This window comes from Entelurus aequoreus, linkage group LG12 (genome assembly GCF_033978785.1).
Source record: "Entelurus aequoreus isolate RoL-2023_Sb linkage group LG12, RoL_Eaeq_v1.1, whole genome shotgun sequence".
Taxonomy (NCBI): Eukaryota; Metazoa; Chordata; class Actinopteri; order Syngnathiformes; family Syngnathidae; genus Entelurus; species Entelurus aequoreus.
In genome coordinates this window covers 13392704-13414088 of record NC_084742.1, presented here as the reverse complement: position 1 = coordinate 13414088, position 21385 = coordinate 13392704, and the positions used below count along the sequence as shown (strand labels likewise).

Sequence of the window (21385 nt, the reverse complement as noted above, 5' to 3'; positions counted from 1 at the left end):
ACCTGACTTCGCTGAAACCAAAGACCCCCCCATGCGAGACGACACCCGCTGAGTCGGATTACGCAATTTTGTAGCCAAAAAAAGACCGACGCGAATCCCACTCAGGCCCGTTTTTGACCTGGAGCTTTTAATCTGACCGTGTCCGGTGTCATTTGCAGGGACCTTAAGAGAACAACCCAGTCTAGAATGTGTCAGGCTCCTCCCCCCTCCACAAGTGTTGATGTCTAATGGCGATATTAAATCGCTATTCGGATCGGTTCCAGCGTGCGCTCAGAGGTGTCAAATGTCTCCTCACTCGTCTTCTTGCGTACTTCATTCTGTTCTCCTGCAGCTGATCCACTTAAAGCGCAAGCTGTTCCCCCGACGCAAAGTGACCAAGGACGACAACCCCGAGAGAGTTTAAACGGAGACCTCGCCGTCGTCCTCATCCGCGGAGAAGAAGATCCACCTTGTTGAGAATATAGAATTCCTCAAGGACATGAACACACCTCTTTCCGCCACCGGAGGCAGCAAAGACTCTAAACACTCCAAACTTGGCCGCTGAGCGTTTTTCAGATCTTAAACCAAGTGCTTTGATAGGATGAAGAATTTTCCGCTAATTTGTTTTGGGTTTGTAACTGTTGGGTCAAACAGTTCAAGATAAGGACGAATCAACTAATTGTTCTTTTTTTTTACCGCTCAGACTTGATTTTAAAGGAGTTGCTTACTTGGAATAATTATGTCTTTAACAATGTGGGATCTTGAAGTGCCTTCTTAGTTCATATTTTATAAGACAAATGTTGTGGTTTCGTTAAATCGGTACAAAAATGTTGTGACGGATGCGGCAGCTTTCTTAGCCGTCTGTGCGCGCGTCCCCGTGGGACTCAGCAGACTCGCTAATGTCTGAAATTCAGACTTGCTCTTTAACTTATTGTGGCCGCTAACTGTTGCCATGGAGTTGGATTGCAGCCTTGCTTGACGTAATCTTCCACGTGAAATAAAATGTCAACTTGTCCATCTTTTGGAGTTTGACTTCTTGTGCTTGAAAAACAGAACCACAAAATGCATGAAAAATAACCTCTTTATTACAAACACCCCTCCCTCCCTCACACACACACACACACGCACTTGTTAGTAAAAATTTGTGGTACAATGTTACTGAATGGTGAAAAAATGGAAGGTTGTACATTTTAATGCATAGTTTCCAACATAGAAACAGGAAGAGATGTTTTCCACACTGCAAAAAAAAAAATCAATAGATTTTACGTGAAAAGGATAATTTTACCATAAAATGTACAATTGTTTTTACACAATTACTGTAAATAGAAAAACGATAACTTTGTTTCTGTAAAATTATGGCGACGAAGCTGGTGTTTTTTTAACCGTTAAATCTACAGATTTTTTTTTTACAGTGCATTACTGTAAGTACAAAAGCGGTACTACTTATTTTTAATTGCCAGAATTTTACCATAAAATATACGGTTGTTTTTACAGTGCTTTACTGTAAATGGAAAAACAGCACCACTTTTTTTTTTTTTTTTTTTTTACAGTGCAGAGTAAAATCCAGGAAAAGCATATTTAACCTTTAAACAGAAAAATGGTGCCACAGAAGGAGGCCAAAAAAAAAATCAGTTTGTATCCCCGTCAACATGAATAAAAAAAAAAGCACATGAGTAAAATGCATTCAAAGTCAGTGATTCATCTGCACGCTGTACCTTTTAAGGGGCAATGAAAGGGAAGGTTCTGCATTGCAGCTGTTCAGTGGAAAACACGTACAAACTTGTTTGGTATTGAATATTCATAATTTTTAATTACAACAAAATCATTTAAGGCGACTTTAAGCTGTACAATCACAACATCATGAACGTCTGATTAGCCCTTTAGGGAGAAGAACTCAGAAAGCAGAACAGGTTGCGCGTTAACGCTTCATAAGTTGACGGCGATGAGATGCAAAAGAAAAAAAAAAGTTGGGACACTCATCGTCGGTTTCCGCATGAACGTGCAGCGCTTCACGTGTAGCCCGTACACAAAACACCTCGTTGGAAATCAGTCGCCAATTTTTAGGCCTTTTCTCAACCCTGATTGATCAAATTTAGTCATGTTTATTGGATAATTATTAAATATATTAATTTTTGTCATAAGTCAATCACAGTGCATAAAAACAGTATCAAAATAACAATTTGGTATTTAAAGAGAAGTTAGTTTTTGGGGATGTTTTGGAGCATTACTTTTCTTTGGTGGCGTTTTCATAGTTACTTTTAGGCGGAGGTGGTAACTTGGTCAAGGCTCGGGCTCTCGTCTGCTTTCAGGAGTGGGGAGAGGTCTGCGTTTCCCCCCGCTTCCTCCCGCCGGGCAAGATGTCAGTCGCGGTGGGTGGGGCCGGGGGGCGTGATGCTGAAGACTCTGATGCGCAGGTGGGCGGCGATCTGGATGCACACGCCTGTGCAATAACGCGTCAAGTCCACAAGGGAGAGCACCTGAGGCGAAAAAAACTGTTTTTGTAGTCAAATTGGATCTATTATATTTCTCCAATTGTCAATGGAAAAAACATTGTTCTACTTCATGCTAGCGAAAGTACAACTAACAGGGATCTCCACAAATAAACAGATGTCTTTTGTGCCTTTTATTTACCTCAAAAAGGCTAAAATGTTCAGATAAAGACAGAAAAAAAGATTGGATAGTTTAGTGAGGTCGTTGGCAGAGCACCAAGAGTCCGATCAAACTTGACTATTTCAAAGCAAGGCCATCCAAAGTGCAGACACATTCTGCAGACAAAATAAACATCACAGCAAAAAAAGACCGACAAAACAATAGAAGCACTATTCTTCACAAAAATGGGACTTTAAAACCCAAATGCCTGACAACCTGTGCATCTTACTGTACACTGTCTAATGCTGCAGCTATCGATTATTTTACTAATCCATCAGTTAGTTTGTTTGATCAATCCAGTAATCGGATTATAGCCTAAATGCTAATTTTCTCCTAATATTTTAGGGGAAAATTGTGTAGAATTAAGATTTTTTTCCTGCTTGTTTTTTTCTAATAAATGCACATAATTAACATTAACATTTCACTTTTGACGTGTGTTAATGGAAAAAAAAAACGGGTTCAGTTTAAGGCTGAAACGACGCGTCGACGTCATCGGTTACGTAAATACGTCGACGCCGTTTTTGTGCGTCGACGCGTCGCATATTTACATCACACTACCGTCATGGCGGAGCGCAAAGCAGACTGCGAGCGAGGGGGAAAAAATCACGCCAAAAGTGGTCAAAAGTGTGGGAGTATTTCAATACACGGCCTAATAATGTTGTTGTATGCACACTGTGTCGAGCGGAAATGGCCTATCATAGCAGCACAACGGCTATGAACGAACATTTGAAAAGAAAACCATTAACTAGTCAATCGTCCGCGCGAGTATACGTTGTCATTACACAAAAACATGAATGTGTCATTTGTATCTGCTAGGGGTGTAACGGTACGTGTTTTGTATTGAACCGTTTCGGTACGGGGCTTTCGGTTCGGTACGGGGGTGTACCGAACGAGTTTCTAAGCTAAAGCTAACTTTAGCTGCTAAAGTCTTAACAAGCTGCTTCGCTCCTTCTGCGGCTGCCTCTGTCTCAGCACGCAGCATTGTCCCACCCACACAACCATCTGATTGGTACACACAAAGCGTTATACAAAGCGTTATCAGCCAATCAGCAGTGCGTATTCAGAGCGCATGTAGTCAGCGCTTCAGCGTGGAGCAGATAGGTGTTTAGCAGGTGAGCATCAGGCAGCGGACTCTCCCCAAATGATAATAAACACCTCCCAGTCAACTACTAGTAACATCACTATGAGCCCGTTGACCTTCTAGGAATATAAACTGGAGCTCAGCTCACTCGCAGTCCTGGCTTGAGGTGAAGGCTACCGGTAATTAGCTCTCAGTTCCAGCCACATCAACCCCTTCTGAGCGCCTATTTTCAGCTGCTGGGAATATTGTAAACATGAAAAGAACCAGAGCATGTAGACATGCTAACCTTTCTTCATTACAACTGTTAGTCACTCACTGGAATGAGTAGAATTGGTTATTGTGTACTGTGTTGGACTGGATGTTTATTTTGCACATTTTAAAAGCAATACTTAATGTTTACAGTGCTCCAGAATATTTAGATTGGCACTTTTTTGTATTGAATGTTTATCTTTATTTTTGCACAATTTAGCAAATAAGCAATACTTTCACTTTTGTTGAAATGTTTACACTGTTGTTACAGAATATTTCGTTTTGCACTTTTTTGTATTGGATGTTTATCTTTATTTTTGCACATTTTAAAGCAAAATAAGCAATACTTTTACTTTTGAAATGCTTATACTATTGCAGAATATTAACATTTGCACTGGATGTTTACTTTTATATTTGCACATTAAAAAGCAAATAAGCTACTTTTAATTTTGTTAAAGGTTAAAAGTTTTAAATGTTTACATTGTTACAGAATATTTTGTCATGTTGTTGTCAATGTTGACTGAGTGGCCATACTTCTTTTTTTTGTAAATAAAAGCCATGCCTTTTGAAAAAACAGGCCTACATTTATTTTTTCATCTTCATTTTAAATTAAAAAAATAATCGGTAAAAGGAAAAATAACCTATAGATGAATCAAAAAAATAATCTATAGATTAACCGATTAATCGAAAAAAATAATCTATAGATTAATCGATAGAAAAATAATCGTTAGCTGCAGCCTTAGTTCAGTTGGTGGAATAATAAAGACCTCAATTTGCTTTGGTACCTTAAACACAAAGCTAATTTGTGGATGTTTTCTTCAGATAGTTCAGCAAATATTGATTGATATTGATTTTAGTATCTCTAATGTACAAAATGGCGTGGCCTGGTTGGTAGAGCGGCCGTGCCAGCAACCTTACGGTTCCTGGTTCGATCCCCGGTGTCCGCCACCTTAGTCACGTCCGTCGTGTCCTTGAGCAAGACACTTCACCCTTGCTCCCGATGGGTGGTGGTTAGGGCCTTGCATGGCAGCTCACTATCAGTGTGTGAGTGGGTGTGGAAATAGTGTCAAGGCGCTTTGAGTACCTTGAAGGTAGAAAAGCGCTATACAAGTATAACCCATTTACCATTAATCATGATTTCAATACCAATCAAAAATAGTGGTGATTATTATTTTTGCAATAATCGTCCACAAACACACACACACACACACATGCACAGCTGTCATGAAACGTCTTAACTGCAGGTATTTGAAGTTTTTTGTTTTTTTTAAGTAATGCATTTACTTTCGCTAGTAATTATTTACTAGCGAAGAGTTATTCTGTAATTGGATTACTATTTGGGGAAAGTAACATAACTACAATTAAATTATTTTTAAATGTAATTTGGCGATCACTGGTCATAAAATGTATTCTATGGATTCTCGATTGTCATAGTAATGACACTCATGTTTCAGCAGGTATTCAGTCCTTTGATACTTCACATAAATATTGCCATGTTTTCAATGTACCGTATTTTTCAGAGTATAAGTCGCACCGGCCGAAAATGCATAATAAAGAAGGAAAAAAACATAAGTCGCACTGGAGTATAAGTCGCATTTTTTGGGGAAATATATTTGATAAAACCCAACACCAAGAATAGACATTTGAAAGGCAATTAAAAATAAATAAAGAATAGTGAACAACAGGCTGAATAAGTGTACGTTATATGACGCATAAATAACCAACTGAGAACGTGCCTGGTATGTTAACGTAACATATTATGGTAAGAGTCATTCAAATAACTAGAACATATAGAACATGCTATATGTATACAAACAATCTGTCACTCCTAATCGCTATATCCGATGAAATCTTATACGTCTAGTTTCTTACGTGAATGAGCTAAATAATATTATTTGATATTTTACGGTAATGTGTTAATAATTTCAAACATAAGTCGCTCCTGAGTATAAGTCGCACCCCCGGCCAAACTATGAAAAAAACTGCAACTTATAGTCCGAAAAATACGGTAATGACACTCATGTTTCAGCAGGTATTCAGTCCTTTGATACTTCACATAAATATTGCCATGTTTTCAATGTAATCAAAAAGAGGAATCAACATTTAAAAATGTAGTCCGTTGCGGCAGAATGGGAACGTACGAGATCCTCGATGCCCAGCTTTATACACGCGTCATTGGGTGGGTATGGCAACATATTTGATGGCATTATGGAAAGTTCTGATAGTTCCTTTGAACTGTGAGGAAAATTAGGAAACCTCATCATTTGAGGAGCAGCTGTCATAATTTGGGCAACATTTTGCCTCAACAGCCCCTGTGAAAAGGCTTGCTAACGTACTTTGTGTCTTAATGTATGCACTGAATGGTCCACTGCCCTTCTTAGGCATGTTTGCTTTAATTATGCTCTAATTACGTTGCATAAACCGTTGGGATTCTTGTTTTTCTGGTATGACGACGCTGCAACATATACCAGTCTTGCAAAATCCTTTTGCACTGGGAGGCTTTAATGAGAAACGCTCACCATGGCGATCCACAGTACTATGTGCTCGTCGATGAAGCTGTTGAAGTACTGGTTGAGGAAGAGGAGGCCGGGGCCGATGAAGGCGGTGTCTGGGAGGTGCAGCTCGCTCTTTGTCATGTGCGCCACCTCATTGGGGGGGGCGGGAAAAACAGTTGAGAGAGTGCATGGCGAGAACTTTGAAAGGCAATAACAAAAATTGTAAACGTACTACAAGCTTGTTGGAGATCTTTGCGATGACCATGCCGAAGGTGAGCAGGTAGAGGCAGGGGTGATGCTCAAACAGCTGACTGGACGACTTCTTGAAAATGATGAAGGCCAGCGTGAGGATGAGGCCGATGTGCAAACCAGGACTCAGCACGCTGGTGTCCTGCGAGACCACCCTTGTTAGGTGAGGCGCGGCGGCCGACGTTCCACCAGACATCATTAAGCTAGAACAACGCTTACCGCCACGGTGGAGCCATTTTTACCGACCCCGCCGTTCAAGATGACGTGGAAGTAGTTGTGGCAGGAGTACAGCGCCCCTCCAATGATGCCCACGATGGGGAAGACGTACATCTTCAGTCCGACGACGGGTAACTTTAAAAACACAAAGCGTAGAAAGGACAGAGAACTAAAAAGTTATGTTAAAGTACCACTGATAGTCACACACACACTAGGTGTGGTGAAATTACTCTCTGCATTTGACCCATCCCCTTGTTCCACCCCCTGGGAGGTGAGAGGAGCAGTGAGCAGCAGCAGCGGTGGCCGCGCTCGGGAATCATTTTGGTGATTTAACCCCCAATTCCAACCCTTGATGCTGAGTGTCAAGCAGGGAGGTAATGGCTCCCATTTTTATAGTCTTTGGTATGACTCGGCCGGGGTTTGAACTCACGACCTACCGATCTCAGGACGGACACTCTAACCCAGACCTGGGCAAATGAAGGCCCAGGGGGCCACATGCGGCCTGTTAAGCTTTTCAATCTGGCCCGCCGGGCATTCCCAAATCATTTTTTTTAGATGTTTAAGATGGAAAGTGTAGCTGCCATTATGATGTGCAGTGATGTTTTCTAATGACCGTAAGTCTTCAACTATACTAAGTATGTCAATGGTTGGAATCTGCATGATATACTAGTTACTATGGTCATCTATCAAGTTACTATGGTCATTAATTAGTTACTATGGTCATCTAATTAGTTACTATGGTCATTTAAGTCACAGCAGCTCAGACGAGGCACTAAGCAGTGTGGGCGGGGAGCGTTTCCACAGTTTCCAGAGCCTGAAATGCGGGTGTCAGGGACAGACACGGAAGAAGATTTTTACAACAAAGTTCTAAAGCTTAGTGATATATCAGATTGTAGGTGGGTTTATTTTACTCTCCGTGTTCTTATTTAGCTCTTTTTGTTGCATTTTTGTTGCGTTTTGCTTGATTGTAAAATATGTCGATGGAGAGGGGGTGTGACGTTCTTATGTTGTCAATATTCAGTGTTTTATCCTTCATAGTTAATATTGTAAAACCCACATTCTTTATTTTCATGTACATTTTGGGTGTCTCATTCAGTAAAAAAATGTAAAATTCAATTATGTTTTTTTAAGGCGGTCTGTCATAACGTTTTTAGCATTCAATCAGACATTATTGTGAGGTTTTGTTCCTAAAAAGAGACATACTGGCCCCCAGACACATTTTTCTCTCTAAATTTGGCCCCCCCGAGTAAAAATAATTGCCCAGGCCTGCTCTAACCACAAGGCCACTGAGCACGTCTTTCTTCTTGACCATTACAGTACAGCGGAACCTCGATTTACCTACTTGGTTCTTGAACAGGGTATGTAAATAGTTAAGTTTGTATAGTAAATCAAATTTCTCCATAAAACACAACTTAAATATGAATAATGGGTTGCAATCGTCATTGGTATACTTTATTAGTCCCACTCAAGAGCAGACATACAGAACAGGAACGCTGACGGGTCAGCCAACTTCCAGCGCCCCTTAGAAAGGTGGGAAAAAGGTCAACGCTGTGGGGGGTGGATGAGTAAAACAAAGGTTCGGTCTTAGTCTGGGCTTCTGGGGAGGAGGTCCAGACTGAGGCCAAGAGTTTTCTTTGTCTGCAGCGGGTAGGGGAGGGTAGGGCAGTGTTGACAATGCTCTGGATACTTAATGATTCAAACTTTACATTGCTCGTCCATGGTTTTCTTTGGACTCATTGAGCTAACAAAACTACACTGCAAAAACTGAAATCTACGTAAGATGAAATATCTCAAATAAGGGTGCTATTTGCTTATTTTCTGTCTGATAAGATAATTCTTCTCACTAAGCAGATTTTATGTTAGTGTTTTACTTGTTTTAAGTGTTTTGGTCCTAAATTATCTCAGTAAGATATTACAGCTTGTTGCTGAGGTTTGATGACCTATATTGAGTAAAACATGCTTGAAACTAGATCATCAACTGTTGCAAAGCTGTGTCATCAACACTCACAAGTATAAAACTACTTTTTTAAAGTAATAATTTCAAGCATGAAAAAAAAAAATCACGACTTTGACACAATTGTGTCTCATAATTAAAACAGATGACAGCCAAATGGATTTTGCTGTTTTATTTTCAATGAAACAATAGAAAATACGTACTCATAGTAGTACAGTAAACTGACAGTTCATATTTAAACATTTAACATGTGACATTTCAAACTATTTTGAACAAAATAAAAATTAAAAATAAATAAAAATTAAAAAACTTTTTTTTAAAAAACTATTTTGAACAGAAATAGTTCATGCACATTCAGGTACCGTATTTTTCGGACTATAAGTCGCTCCTGAGTATAGGTCGCACCGGCCAAAAATGCACAATAAAGAAGGAAAAAAACATATATACGTCGCACTGGAGTATAAGTCGCATTTTTGGAGGAAATTTATTTGATAAAATCCAACACCAAGAATAGACATTTGAAAGGCAATTTAAAATAAATAAAGAATAGTGAATAACAGGCTGAATAAGTGTACATTATATGAGGCATAAATAACCAACTGAGAACGTGCCTGGTATGTTAACGCAACACATCATGGCAAGAGTCATTCAAATAACTATAACATATAGAACATGCTATACGTTTACCAAACAATCTGTCACTCCCGATCGCTAAATCCCATGAAATCTTCCTCCACGGTGTCGCCTCTGGTATGCGCCGTTTCCTTTCTTTCTGCTGCTCGATTGCCGTTTTCTGCTGCATATTTCACTACGTCCGGCTTGTAATCTGCAGTATATGATTTCCTTTTCAGTGCCATTTTAGTTCAGCCCTTCTCAGTTTTTATAAGTTACCGCCAATGTTGATGTGATCCATTTTAATAGCTACCGCAGTAGCATATAGCAGTTAGCATCCCATAACCCACAATGCACTTCTACCATGACCCTCCCCCACCGAATTCTTATTGGTTGACGTGTGTGTGACAATTGCTGCCATTTGCTTCGTCTCTTACGCGAATGAGATAAATAATATTATTTGATATTTTACGGTAATGTGTTAATAATTTCACACATAAGTCGCTCCGGAGTATATGTCGCACCCAGGGCCAAACTATGAAAAAAACTGCGATTTATAATCCGAAAAATACGGTAAATTCTTCAAAATTACAATTAAAAATTTTTTGGCCGGGTGCCAGGCTGTATATATGTGCACTAATTGACTGAAAGAGCACGCACTTGGCGCGATGATGTCCTGTTATTGATGGAAAAATGCATTCTTAGACCATATGATATGCCTGAGCGGCTAGGAGACCCCGAGAGTAACAAGCGGTTGCCTTGTTGCCTTTCCATTAAGAACAATAAATGAGTTTTTAGTACAAGTTTGCTGTACTAAAACTAGCATTTACTTAATTTAAGAATATTTTTCAACATATTGAGCAAAAGGTATCTTTTTTTTTTTTCTACCAAGAAAAGTACACTTGTTATTAGCGAGAATATACTTATTTTAAGGTATTTTGGGGTTCATTGAGGTTAGCTAATTATACTTGTTTTGGAAAGTCTTCACGAGCCAAATTTTCTTGTTCTATTGGCAGATAATTTTGCTTAGTTCAAATAAAATACCCCTAATTTTTGTATATTTTTTTCTTGTTTTTGAACACTGACTTTTTGCAGTGTAGAGACATTTTGTAAAAAGGCTTAAAAAAAAAAATCACACAAAGTAGCAGCAGGAGATAAGCCCACACGCCATGGATGTGCTTCCAGGCACACAATAGGTTGATGGAACATTCGTACACCAAAGTGTATTTTTATTTGGTCTGCAGTTTGTAAATGGAAAAGTTTGTACTACAAGGGTTTGTAAATCGAGGTTGTACTGCAATTGTTTCAGTCTTTCTCGGTCCACCAATCAACACGCTTTACTTTGTCTAGCCCCGCCCCTTCAGGTACCACTGTGCATGGTACCCAAAGAGAAGAGGAAGCGAACTTTGTGGAAATGGGAGTTAAATGATGGGCACGGCAGATAGACGTTTGATTTTACCGTGCATTGCCAAAGGCTCACGCCCCCAAAGGCGGACATCAGGTACATGGTCATGATGGCAAACTGCACCTCTGTGACGTCCACTCTGTCAATAGAAAGAAGAAGTAGTGAAAAGCCTAAGCATTCATGCACAAACGGGGACTCACAGGCCAAAGCGGAGGGTTCCTGAAACGTAGGTCTGCCAGTGGGCGCAGAAGAACATAAACATCCCGATGAAGCCGCAGAAGAAGATCCAGTCTGGGTATCTGCCAATGCCGCACGAGATGCATGTACCCACGGCAACAAACACTGCGACAACGACATCGTCTCGTTATATCACCCGCACTGTTCGGCAAGGACCACCTGGAGTCTGTTTTGTGCAGCGACCTGTGGAGACGGCGTCGCAGCCGTGGTCGAAGAGCTCGCCGAGGGCGGAGCTGCTGTTTGTCCGGCGGGCCTGCTTGCCGTCGATGGCATCCAGAGACTGGTACATGAAGAGGCCCACAGCACTCAGGATGAAAACCCATGCTGGAGCCTGAGGGGGCGAGACAACAAAATGTCATCTTGGGTGACATGAAACTGCCATTAGAGACATGCCGATCAGTATCGGACGATTTTTGTGAAAAAGTATGTCATCGGCCATAGCCAATTTGTCTTTTAACGCCGACATCTGACTTACACCATTTATTTTTGGTAAGTCAGTAGATAATTGTGTCTTCATACACAGTGTGGAGACACTGCCCTAAATTGAAAATAATTACCCCTACTATGGCAAATACAATACAATTTCAAGTTTCTTAAGGATTGTTATCACTGGAGAATGAGGCTAAACATGTACACACCAAGAGCAGGCATGCTAATAGCTAAGCTAACCTAGCTTTAAACAACACAATAAATAAGTGCTTTGTAAGTCATGAAGTTTAAGAAGTGTAGATAGAAATGTGGTACAGCCGAATGTAATAAGATATTAACAGGAAATTAATAAGTAGATTAAAACGAGTAAAGAGAGAATAATAATAATAATAATAATAAAAGTTAGTGTGTCAGCATTGTCAGTCACTACACGGCGCATCGATCCATAAAATAGGTGGTGTCGATACCAGAGGTAGTATCAGTATATGATCGATACAAGAGTAATTAAATACATATTTTTATTCTCTCAATATTGTCATTTTTGTTCATGTTTACAAACTCCGCGAGTAATTCCTTAGACAAAGGAGGACTTTGAGGGCAGAAGTCCTTTAAAAAACCAAAAGATTTAAATGAATAAGTCATTTTTGCTTCTGTTAAGGTATTGTGTACTATTGACTTTGTTTTGCTCAAACTAATTATATATAATAAAGGAGAATAAGGAAGTGGTTTAAATATTGTGTTGATATTGTTAGACTGTTAACAACACTCACCATAAATAAATATAATATTTTACGGTTAATACATGTAACATGTATTGGTATAAAAAAATAAAAAAAAGGTATTGGCCGATCTCACTTATGGGTGATAGTAGAACTGGACAATTAATCGAATTAAGATTTTGATTATGGCTTTTCACGATCCTGAAAATATAATAATCAAGAAAAAAACAAAACGATTAATGTGCAAACAATGTGCATGTAAATTCCGGAACTTGTAATGGTGAAACGGATAAGTGAGCGTGTGAGTCGGGAGAAAAAAAAAGAGTTTGGGATCTCACCATAGTTGCTACTTTTTATTTGACACAGAGCTAGTATGCCTAATCAATAATCACTAAACTCAAAAAAAGAAGTAAGTCATATTATTTTCGTGTTGAAGTAACTGCAGACAGTGTTAAATAATTGGCCAATAAAACGGAATCCGCTGATAAACGCAGAATATCAGGGAAATTGACCTAAATGTGAGCGAAATGTTGTCATTGTGAGGAGAAGGAACATTTGTTTGGGAAAATAATTTGTCCTGTACTGCTCATTCATTTTTTTTACAGCCTCGTGTCCTTTCTTGACTCGTCAAGCTGAGAATAACAGAACAGCACATTTCCCCCTTCACAATAATAGCGCAGTGCGCCACATCCGGTCTGATTGCGCTAACAAAATAAAGGCTTCAAAAAAGTACCTTACACTAACATAATGTACTTAAAGCACTTACTGATACATTTACACAAATATTATACTTAGGCTTAAAATACTGGTCACAATTGTGCAAAGATGTATTGTAACAATAATAAGGATGTTTGCATTTAATTACAAAACATTTTATTTGACAGAAAAAGCATTGGTGGTATGTAAAAAAAAAAGGAATATAAACAAATTAATAACAGAATTGTATTGTTTTTATTTTTATTTTTTGTAAATTTATAGTTATATTACTATTGTTATTTAAATGTATTATTATTTTACTTGTGATTTATTCGTTACTCATTCATAACTGTTTTTTTAAAACTATATTTAAAGTTAGGTTTCGGTGGTACAACAAATACAAATGTTTTCAAATTAGTGAAGTGAAGTGAATTATATTTATATAGTGCTTTTCTCTAGTGACTCAAAGCGCTTTTACATAGTGAAACCCAATATCTAAGTTACATTTAAACCAGTGCGGGTGGCGCTGGGAGCAGGTGGGTAATTGCCCAAGGACACAACGGCAGTGACTAGGATGGCGGAAGCGGGAATCGAACCTGGAACCCTCAAGTTGCTGGCACGGCCACTCTACCAACCGAGCTATACCGCCCCAAATTAATGAATAGTACAGTTATTAATTGTGTTTACAATATCAAACAAAATAATCTTTATTACTTTGCCATAATCGTCCAGCCCTAGATGATAGTATCGGAATCAGCAGTAGAAAACATTTATCGAAACATCCTTCATTGCCACATTCTTAAAAGGGGAACTGAATTTTTTTAATGAATTTTGCCTATCATTCACAAGAAGACAAAATATTTTTTTTACCCCTTTTTTTTAAAAATTCTAACTTGTAAAAATAGTCTCGTCCTAGGTGGCTAGCAATGCAGCTAATGGGAGCAATCAATTCGACCCTTAAATCACTTTGAAAATGCATCCAAAAACCGCCAACAATACTTCATTTAAGTTACCTTTTAATAACCAAACTGGAGCGACATTGTTATTGTAAGAGCGAACACTGAGGAACTATTTTTCTAGTGTAGTAACACATCGGTATGCTACGGTATTAGCCGTAAGATAGCTACGGCAATAGATAAGCTCGCTTCTACATCAGCAGCTGAATCGTGTCTGAGTTTGTATTGTACAACACAATGTGATAGGACACCAATCTTACTGACTGAAAAACATGAACAATCATATTACAGTATCTGTAAAGTAGTAGCACACATTTCATGTTTTGTTTTTACCCAGCTAGCTCGACAGCGTATGTACTGTCGTTGTAATAACGAGCATGATGTGCTAGGTGTATCATGATAAATATTAAAGTGACTCACTCGACCTGACAGTTGTGCGTTTTTTCCGGTTTATTCTGGATAAGCACTCCATTTTTAGTGGAAATAGCTTGACTTGAAGTTCAACATTTACAGTGTCAAGACACGCCAGCCTCACTCTCTCGGCTTTTGTCCGATCCAACGTTTCAGACCTCTCGCTCGCTTCTAAAAGCAGCAGTTCATCCTTTGTATATCCAGCTTCAAAAGATAAGGTTGTGTCATTTTTCCAAAAATAGTTGTCTTCGTTCTCTGTTACCAAGTCTGCCATGATTAGAACACACTCGCATTTGTTTCCGGAAGTAGGAACACTCATTTGTTGCCGGAAGTGTGCTCCAATGGAAACTGAAATAAATGTGCTGAGGGGAAACAGGTCCGGCAGTGCTTAAAATGACCAAAATATGGTAAATATTGAACAGATTACATATTGTTATCAATGTGTCTGTTACTACACGATATATAGATTTGCAGCGTATATATAAAATGCTGATAGAGGGTTTTAAAGTTGTTTTGGAGGGCTTTGAAGGCTTATTAGCCGCATTTTCCAAACGTTTGTCATCTTTAAAATCCTAAAAAAAAAAAAAAAAAGAAGAAATATGTGATCTTGTCTTTCATAATCAAGATTGTGAACGATAGGCAAAATTCCAAAGAAAGTGCAGTTCCCCTTTTAACAGCGTCCAAAAACGTGTGGGGTCCTGGTACGAATAAGATTCTGCCATCCTAGCCACTGCTGTTGTGTCCTTGGGCATGACACTTCACCCACTGGTTTATCAATGTTGTTGGTTAGTGTACACTAACTTGCAGTAGTGAAACAAATAGAGCCGGCAACTTTTCACATGCAGGGCAAACGGACTGGAGCTTGAGCAGTGGTTTTTATTTATCTACTTCACTGGCATCATATGTGTACATATTGTATCTGCTGATGTAGTTGAGTTGTACAGTAGTTGTAAGACAAAAAAAAAGGCCAATATACTCCAAAATGACGATATTTGGTCGACCTGTACACATAACTGCACTCAAACTACACACTGTAAAAAGTGACATGACTTCAAATGAGGCGATGTCATTGTTCACTTAAACACTCTGAAAAAGAACATTTATATCATTCGCTGTCATCTGTGTCAGTAGAAATGTTCACATTTCAGCTTACAAGAATTCCACTTCCAACGAGAGAAAAGATATTGTGGTAAGTTGTACATGTTTTTTTTAAGTTTTAGCTGTGCATATGCTAACATTAGCCCTGTTATAATGTCATAAGCGACTGGAAAATGTCAACTTTTTGTTGTGCATGTAGCAGTGTGTGCCTCTCGCACGCACACCAGCTGTAGTGCAATTACCATTAAAAAGTAGCTACTAAATAGATCCAAAGTTGCTCGCCGGTTACTCAGTACTTGAGTATTTTTTTATACATTTACTACAATACTTACTTTTGATCGAATAAGTATTTGGATGACTACTTTTTTACGAGAATCATATTACTCTAAAGCAGGGGTCTCAAACTCACGTCCAGGCCGTGGGCCCATATTTTTTGCCCCTCTACTTAAAGGCCTACTGAAAGCCACTACTACCGACCACGCAGTCTGATAGTTTATATATCAATGAAGAAATCTTAACATTGCAACACATGCCAATACGGCCGGGTTAACTTATAAAGTGCAATTTTAAATTTCCCGCTAAACTTCCGGTTGAAAAACGTCTATGTATGATGACGTATGCGTGTGACGTCACTAAATAAACGGAAGTATTGGTACACCATTAAATCCAATACAAAAAAGCTCTGTTTTCATCTCAAAGTTCCACAGTATTCTGGACATCTGTGTTGGTGAATCTTTTGCAATTTGTTTAATGAACAATGAAGACTGCAAAGAAGAAAGTTGTAGGTGGGATCGGTGTATTAGCAGCTGGCTGTAGCAACACAATTAGGAGGACTTTGACTTGGATAGCAGACGCGCTAGCCGCCGACCGCACGGATGATCTGGTGAAGTCCTTTGTCCTTCCGTCGATCGCTGGAACGCAGGTGAGCACGGGTGTTGATGAGCAGATGAGGGCTGGCTGGCTTAGGTGGAGCGCTAATGTTTTTATCATAGCTCTGTGAGGTCCCGTTGCTAAGTTAGCTTCAATGGCGTCGTTAGCAACAGCATTTTTAAGCTTCGCCAAGCTGGAAATTATTAACCGTGTATTTACATGTCCACGGTTTAATAGTATTGTTGATCTTCTGTCTATCCTTCCAGTCAGTGGTTTATTTATTTTGTTTCTATCTGCATTTGAGCCCGATGCTATCACGTTAGCTCAGTAGCTAAAGAGCTTCACCGATGTATTGTCGTGGAGATAAAAGTCACTGTGAATGTCCATTTCGCGTTCTCGACTCTCATTTTCAAGAGGATATAGTATCCGAGGTGGTTTAAAATACAAATCCGTGATCCACAATAGAAAAAGGAGAAAGTGTGGAATCCAATGAACCCTTGTACCTAAGTTACGGTCAGAGCGAAAAAAGATACGTCCTGCACTGCATTCTAGTCCTTCACTCTCACGTTCCTCATCCACAAATCTTTCATCCTCGCTCAAATTAATGGGGTAATCGTCGCTATCTCGGTCTGAATCTCTTTCGCTGCATTGTAAACAATAGGGAAATGTGAGCAGCCCTCCAGCCTGTGACGTCACGCTACTTCCGGTAGGGGCAAGGCTTTTTTTATCAGCGACCAAAAGTTGCGAACTTTATCGTCGTTGTTCTCTAATAAATCCTTTCAGCAAAAATATGGCAATATTGCGAAATGATCAAGTATGACACATAGAATGGATCTGCTATCACCGTTTGAATTAAAAAATTCATTTCAGTAGGCCCTTAACGTCATAGTTCAGTGTAATCGTGCCCCACGACCCTGGGCAGGTAATACTTAAATACTACGATAACAGTGAAACACCAAAATGACAAGAGCACAAACACACATTGGGCAACACAAAGAGCAACATCCTCTTAGCATGCTTAAGTGTCTCCGACCATATCAACAGTGTCAAAATACATCATTTTACATTTAATTTGACATTTATAATAACTTCCCATAGCTCAGGGTCACAATAGCTGCTGTTAGTAGCGATGTGCGGTCCAATACTGAAATATCGATACCGCCGACACCAGATATTTATGCAGTAATATCAATTCTCAATTCAAAATATCGATACTTTGATACTTTAGTTATTTGAGCAGGAACACTATGTCAAGTAACTAAACTTAAATGTTCACATTGAGATGTTCATGTAACTGAATTGTAAATGTATGCTAATGGTAGTTCTTAGTCATTTAGTTTAATGATTTCACGCATTTTCTTTTTTTTTGGTTTGAAACACCATTTTTGTGTACTTTGTATCACCGTGTCCTTTTTTTTCTGTTTTATTACAACAGCTTGACTATATACACCACTACCTCAATATAAATCAGCCCTTCTCAAATAGTGGGGCGGGTCCCCTTGGGGGGGCACGGTGCAATACCAGGGGGACACGTGTGGCCTTGGGGAACATGCTTCTTTTGCCATACCGGAATATGATTAAGCGTTTGTCTTCATTGTAACCACCGTGGGAGACCAGGAAAGACCGCTGTGTTGTTTCCTTTAATGTTAATGAACTTACAATTTTATGTAGACGTATAGTTGTAACAATTTTATGGACCAATTACACTATTTATAGTCACGGTGGAGAGTGGGGGTTAAATATTTTTGGTTTTCCTGGGGGTGTCATGAGACATTATTTGAAATACACAACTTTTTACGTTTTAGCAGACCTATTAAAAAATGGATGGATAGATATTTCGTATGTTTGCACAAAGTATTGGATTGGTCTCGCCGATACCAGCTTAAATTTCACTCAGTATTGGATTGGAAAGAAAATCAGTGGTATCGCACATCACTCGCTGTTAAAAGTATTTAACATTTAGTCATGTTGTTAAAACGTGATTCTGAAGGGAATACTTTGTGCGGTCCAGCCTCACGCAGATGACTGTAACTTCAGCGGCGCCCAGGTCAATTGAGTTTAAGATCCCTGCTTTGACATCCCAAAAAGCATCCATGTCAGGCTAATTGGAGACTAAATGGTATATACTGTAGGTGTGAGTGTGAAAAGTTGTTCATATGTGTCCTGTGATTGGCTGCTGGCGACCAGTCCAGGGTGCACCCCACTGCTTGCCCAGAGTCTGCCGGGATAGGCCCCAATGAGCAACAGAAGACGGGTGGATGTTTTGGATCGGCACCAAACTGCGTGTTACCTGGCGTAATTGGAAGTAGGGTGAGTCCTTTTTTTTATTGAAACAAAAGTGGATAAAAACTCCTAGCCAGCGTTTGATGTATTATATTGAACACAAGAAAAAGTTGCTATTGGGGCTGCAGCTATCAATTATGTTCATAATCAAGTAATCTATCAAGTAGTTTATTTGATTGATCGAGTAACCGGATAACACAGATTATAGATTCTGTCTGTATTTTGGGGAAAATAGTTCAAATAAATATTTTTTTAATAAATGCACATCAACAACATTGAAATTGCGCTTTTAAAATGTGTGCAAAAAATAAAAATGTATTAATTAATATTCGGCCAAGGGTAAACTATGTCTACATATTTAAAGGGCTCATGTAATTATTATTTTTTTCTACATTTGAAACGCTCCCTCGTGGGATCTACTTAACATGTAATGGTGGTGCTTTGGTCAAAATGTTGCATGCATTTTGTTTTACGAACCGTTTTTTGACTGTTCCTTTTAGAATGCTCCATTTTGCGGGCCGAGGGATCGACAGATTATCAGCGCATTCTCTTAGACACACGTAATAAAAAGTGCTTGTGAAATCCCCTAATGTTATTTGGAGCTAAAGTAACCACACAATTAGCACCAAATTAAACATTATGTCTACTGGTCCGACTTTTACCTAAAAATAATGTTAAAAAAACAAACTTGAAGCCTTGTCCAGCTGTTTACTATTCATTTATAGCTAAATTTTACAGTAAATGAATATCGGCCTCCATGACGACCAATAATCTGTATCAGCCGAGAAAAAACCCCACATCGGTCAATGTCTATCTTATTTACTTGCCGAAGTCCTCCTGCAAGCCTCCACCCCGCCAGCCATGTTGTAGTTGTTAAGCGCTTCTATATCGACTCCACTGACAGATACAAGTTAGAACTATACGCTCACTTTGATTAGAAATGGCAACAGCGGAGGATTTTAGCATGCATGTGCATGTACGAGCCAGTCTGCCCCACAAAAAGAGGATAGACACTGACAGTGACACCTTTGGACTACTACTGAATAAAAATGGCAGACTCGCGCAAACCTCTTCGGGTAAACCTTAATGATTGCCGGTGACGTAACTCGGGCAAAATCGGTCACTAAAATCTCAAATTTTGAAGAAGGCAATACTGTTTTATAAATATCTGCCATGGCTCCAGAATCATAACCTGACTCTCGCCAGATTGCTGAGCTCCACACAAGGATCTGGGATCGAGGGCAATGCAAACTCCTTCAAGATGGCAAAAAATAATGAACCAATCAGGATCGCCGGGCGGGATTTCATAGATGTGATGTAGCGCCGAAGCGACTGTTTGATTCAAACAACAATGGCGAGGAGTCGTGTGCTGAAAATTATTCTGCTGTTGCAACTGTTTTGTCGAATCTATCGAATATGAATTATTTTCGCTCTGTTGTTATCCAATATGTCGGCTGTTCTGTTTTGGATTTCCCAGCGTCGCTCTCATCAGCATCACGGGTTGATTTCGATGTGAGTGGTTGAAGTAGCACGTCATTCAAGATAACGGACAAGTGGTTTATCCAATCACATACAATTTTTTTTTTTTTTACAAGGCCCCGCCTCCTGAAATACATCTCCTATTGAGAAGTCCAAGATCCTTGTGGGGAGCTCAGCGAACTACAAGGATCTGGCGAGAGTCAGGTTACCAGAATCATGGTTTGATTTGAAATGTTCAAGATTTATGGGGATCCCAAATAAACAAAAATATTTGTACCAAGAGGTAAGATAATAGGGCACTTTTAAAGTTCCGGGCACTCCATGTATTCTGGATTTTATCTATTTGTATTAGTTACACTCAAAAGATTAATCAAGGCACCAAAATATAAATCAAAGCTTTTTTCTGATCGATTAATCATTGCAGCCTTCATTGTTGTAGCCTGAAAATAGCAGATAAAGTGAGCTAATAAATGGTGTTATAGACAGAACTGTAACCTGGGTCAATCTTGTTTGTAAGATTAGGTTTCTTTAATCTTTGCACAGGTGGAATTTGACATGAAGCAAAGTATGCAGGAAGTGTGGACTTTGAGTCAGTTGTAAGCAGGACACCCGATGATAATCATACACACTATAAACGCTGGTTGTACAGTTGTTTGTCTGTTATTTCACAAAGTAGAAGTAAAGTAAAGTAAAACAACTTGCACTGAGCCTAGTCTATAAAATCCGCTACACCTCCCTGATACCGAAGTACATGTCAAACTACTTCCTTAATGACCGCCATGACCACAACACCAGGGGGAGCTCCACTAACCACGTTAAACCCAGATTCCGATCTAACAAAGGTCTTAACTCATTCTCTTTCTATGCCACATCAATGTGGAATGCGCTCCCAACGGGTATAAAAGAAAGGGCATCTCTATCCTCCTTCAAAACCGCAATAAAAGTACACCTCCAGGCAACTTCAACCCTAAACTAACACCCTCCCCGGATTGTAAATAATCAAATGTTTTTCTTATGCTTTCTGATATCTCTCTCTCTATGTCCACTACTTGCTGTACATATCCTACCAAGTCAGTCCTACACTGTTCCAATGTCCATTTCTCTGATGATGCAATTGTTGAGGCTGATTGTTGATGACAGAAGTGTTGATACCAACCAAACCTAACCCCCCACCCCCTCCATATCCCACACCCCGGATTGTAAATAATTCAATGTATATACTCTGATGATTATCTTGTGTGATGACTGTATTATGATGTTAGTATATATTTGATAGTATATATCTGTATCATGAATCAATTGAGGTGGACCCCGACTT

General features: G+C 39.3%; 2 protein-coding genes across 5 annotated transcripts in view; one reads left to right on the top strand and one right to left on the bottom strand.

Moving 5' to 3' along the window:
* The window catches only part of gnptab (N-acetylglucosamine-1-phosphate transferase subunits alpha and beta), a 56257-nt gene extending 55122 nt beyond the window's left edge, over nt 1-1135 (top strand). Inside the window, exon 21 of one of the 4 annotated variants that reach the window (XM_062064785.1) lies at nt 332-1135. In XM_062064785.1, the coding sequence (XP_061920769.1) occupies nt 332-403 (72 nt within the window). In that variant the 3' untranslated portion in view covers nt 404-1135. The remainder of the gene's footprint in view (nt 1-331) is intronic. The other 3 variants (XM_062064784.1, XM_062064786.1, XM_062064787.1) reach the window with 3 other exon arrangements.
* Nucleotides 1047-21385, bottom strand: part of chpt1 (choline phosphotransferase 1) — a 21614-nt gene continuing 1275 nt past the window's right edge. The window contains exons 2-8 of the mRNA XM_062064795.1: nt 11310-11457; nt 11090-11231; nt 10944-11028; nt 6922-7053; nt 6686-6844; nt 6478-6603; nt 1047-2456 (exon numbers count right to left, since the gene is read on the bottom strand). Coding sequence (XP_061920779.1) covers nt 2340-2456; nt 6478-6603; nt 6686-6844; nt 6922-7053; nt 10944-11028; nt 11090-11231; nt 11310-11457 — 909 coding nt within the window. The 3' untranslated portion in view covers nt 1047-2339. The remainder of the gene's footprint in view (nt 2457-6477; nt 6604-6685; nt 6845-6921; nt 7054-10943; nt 11029-11089; nt 11232-11309; nt 11458-21385) is intronic.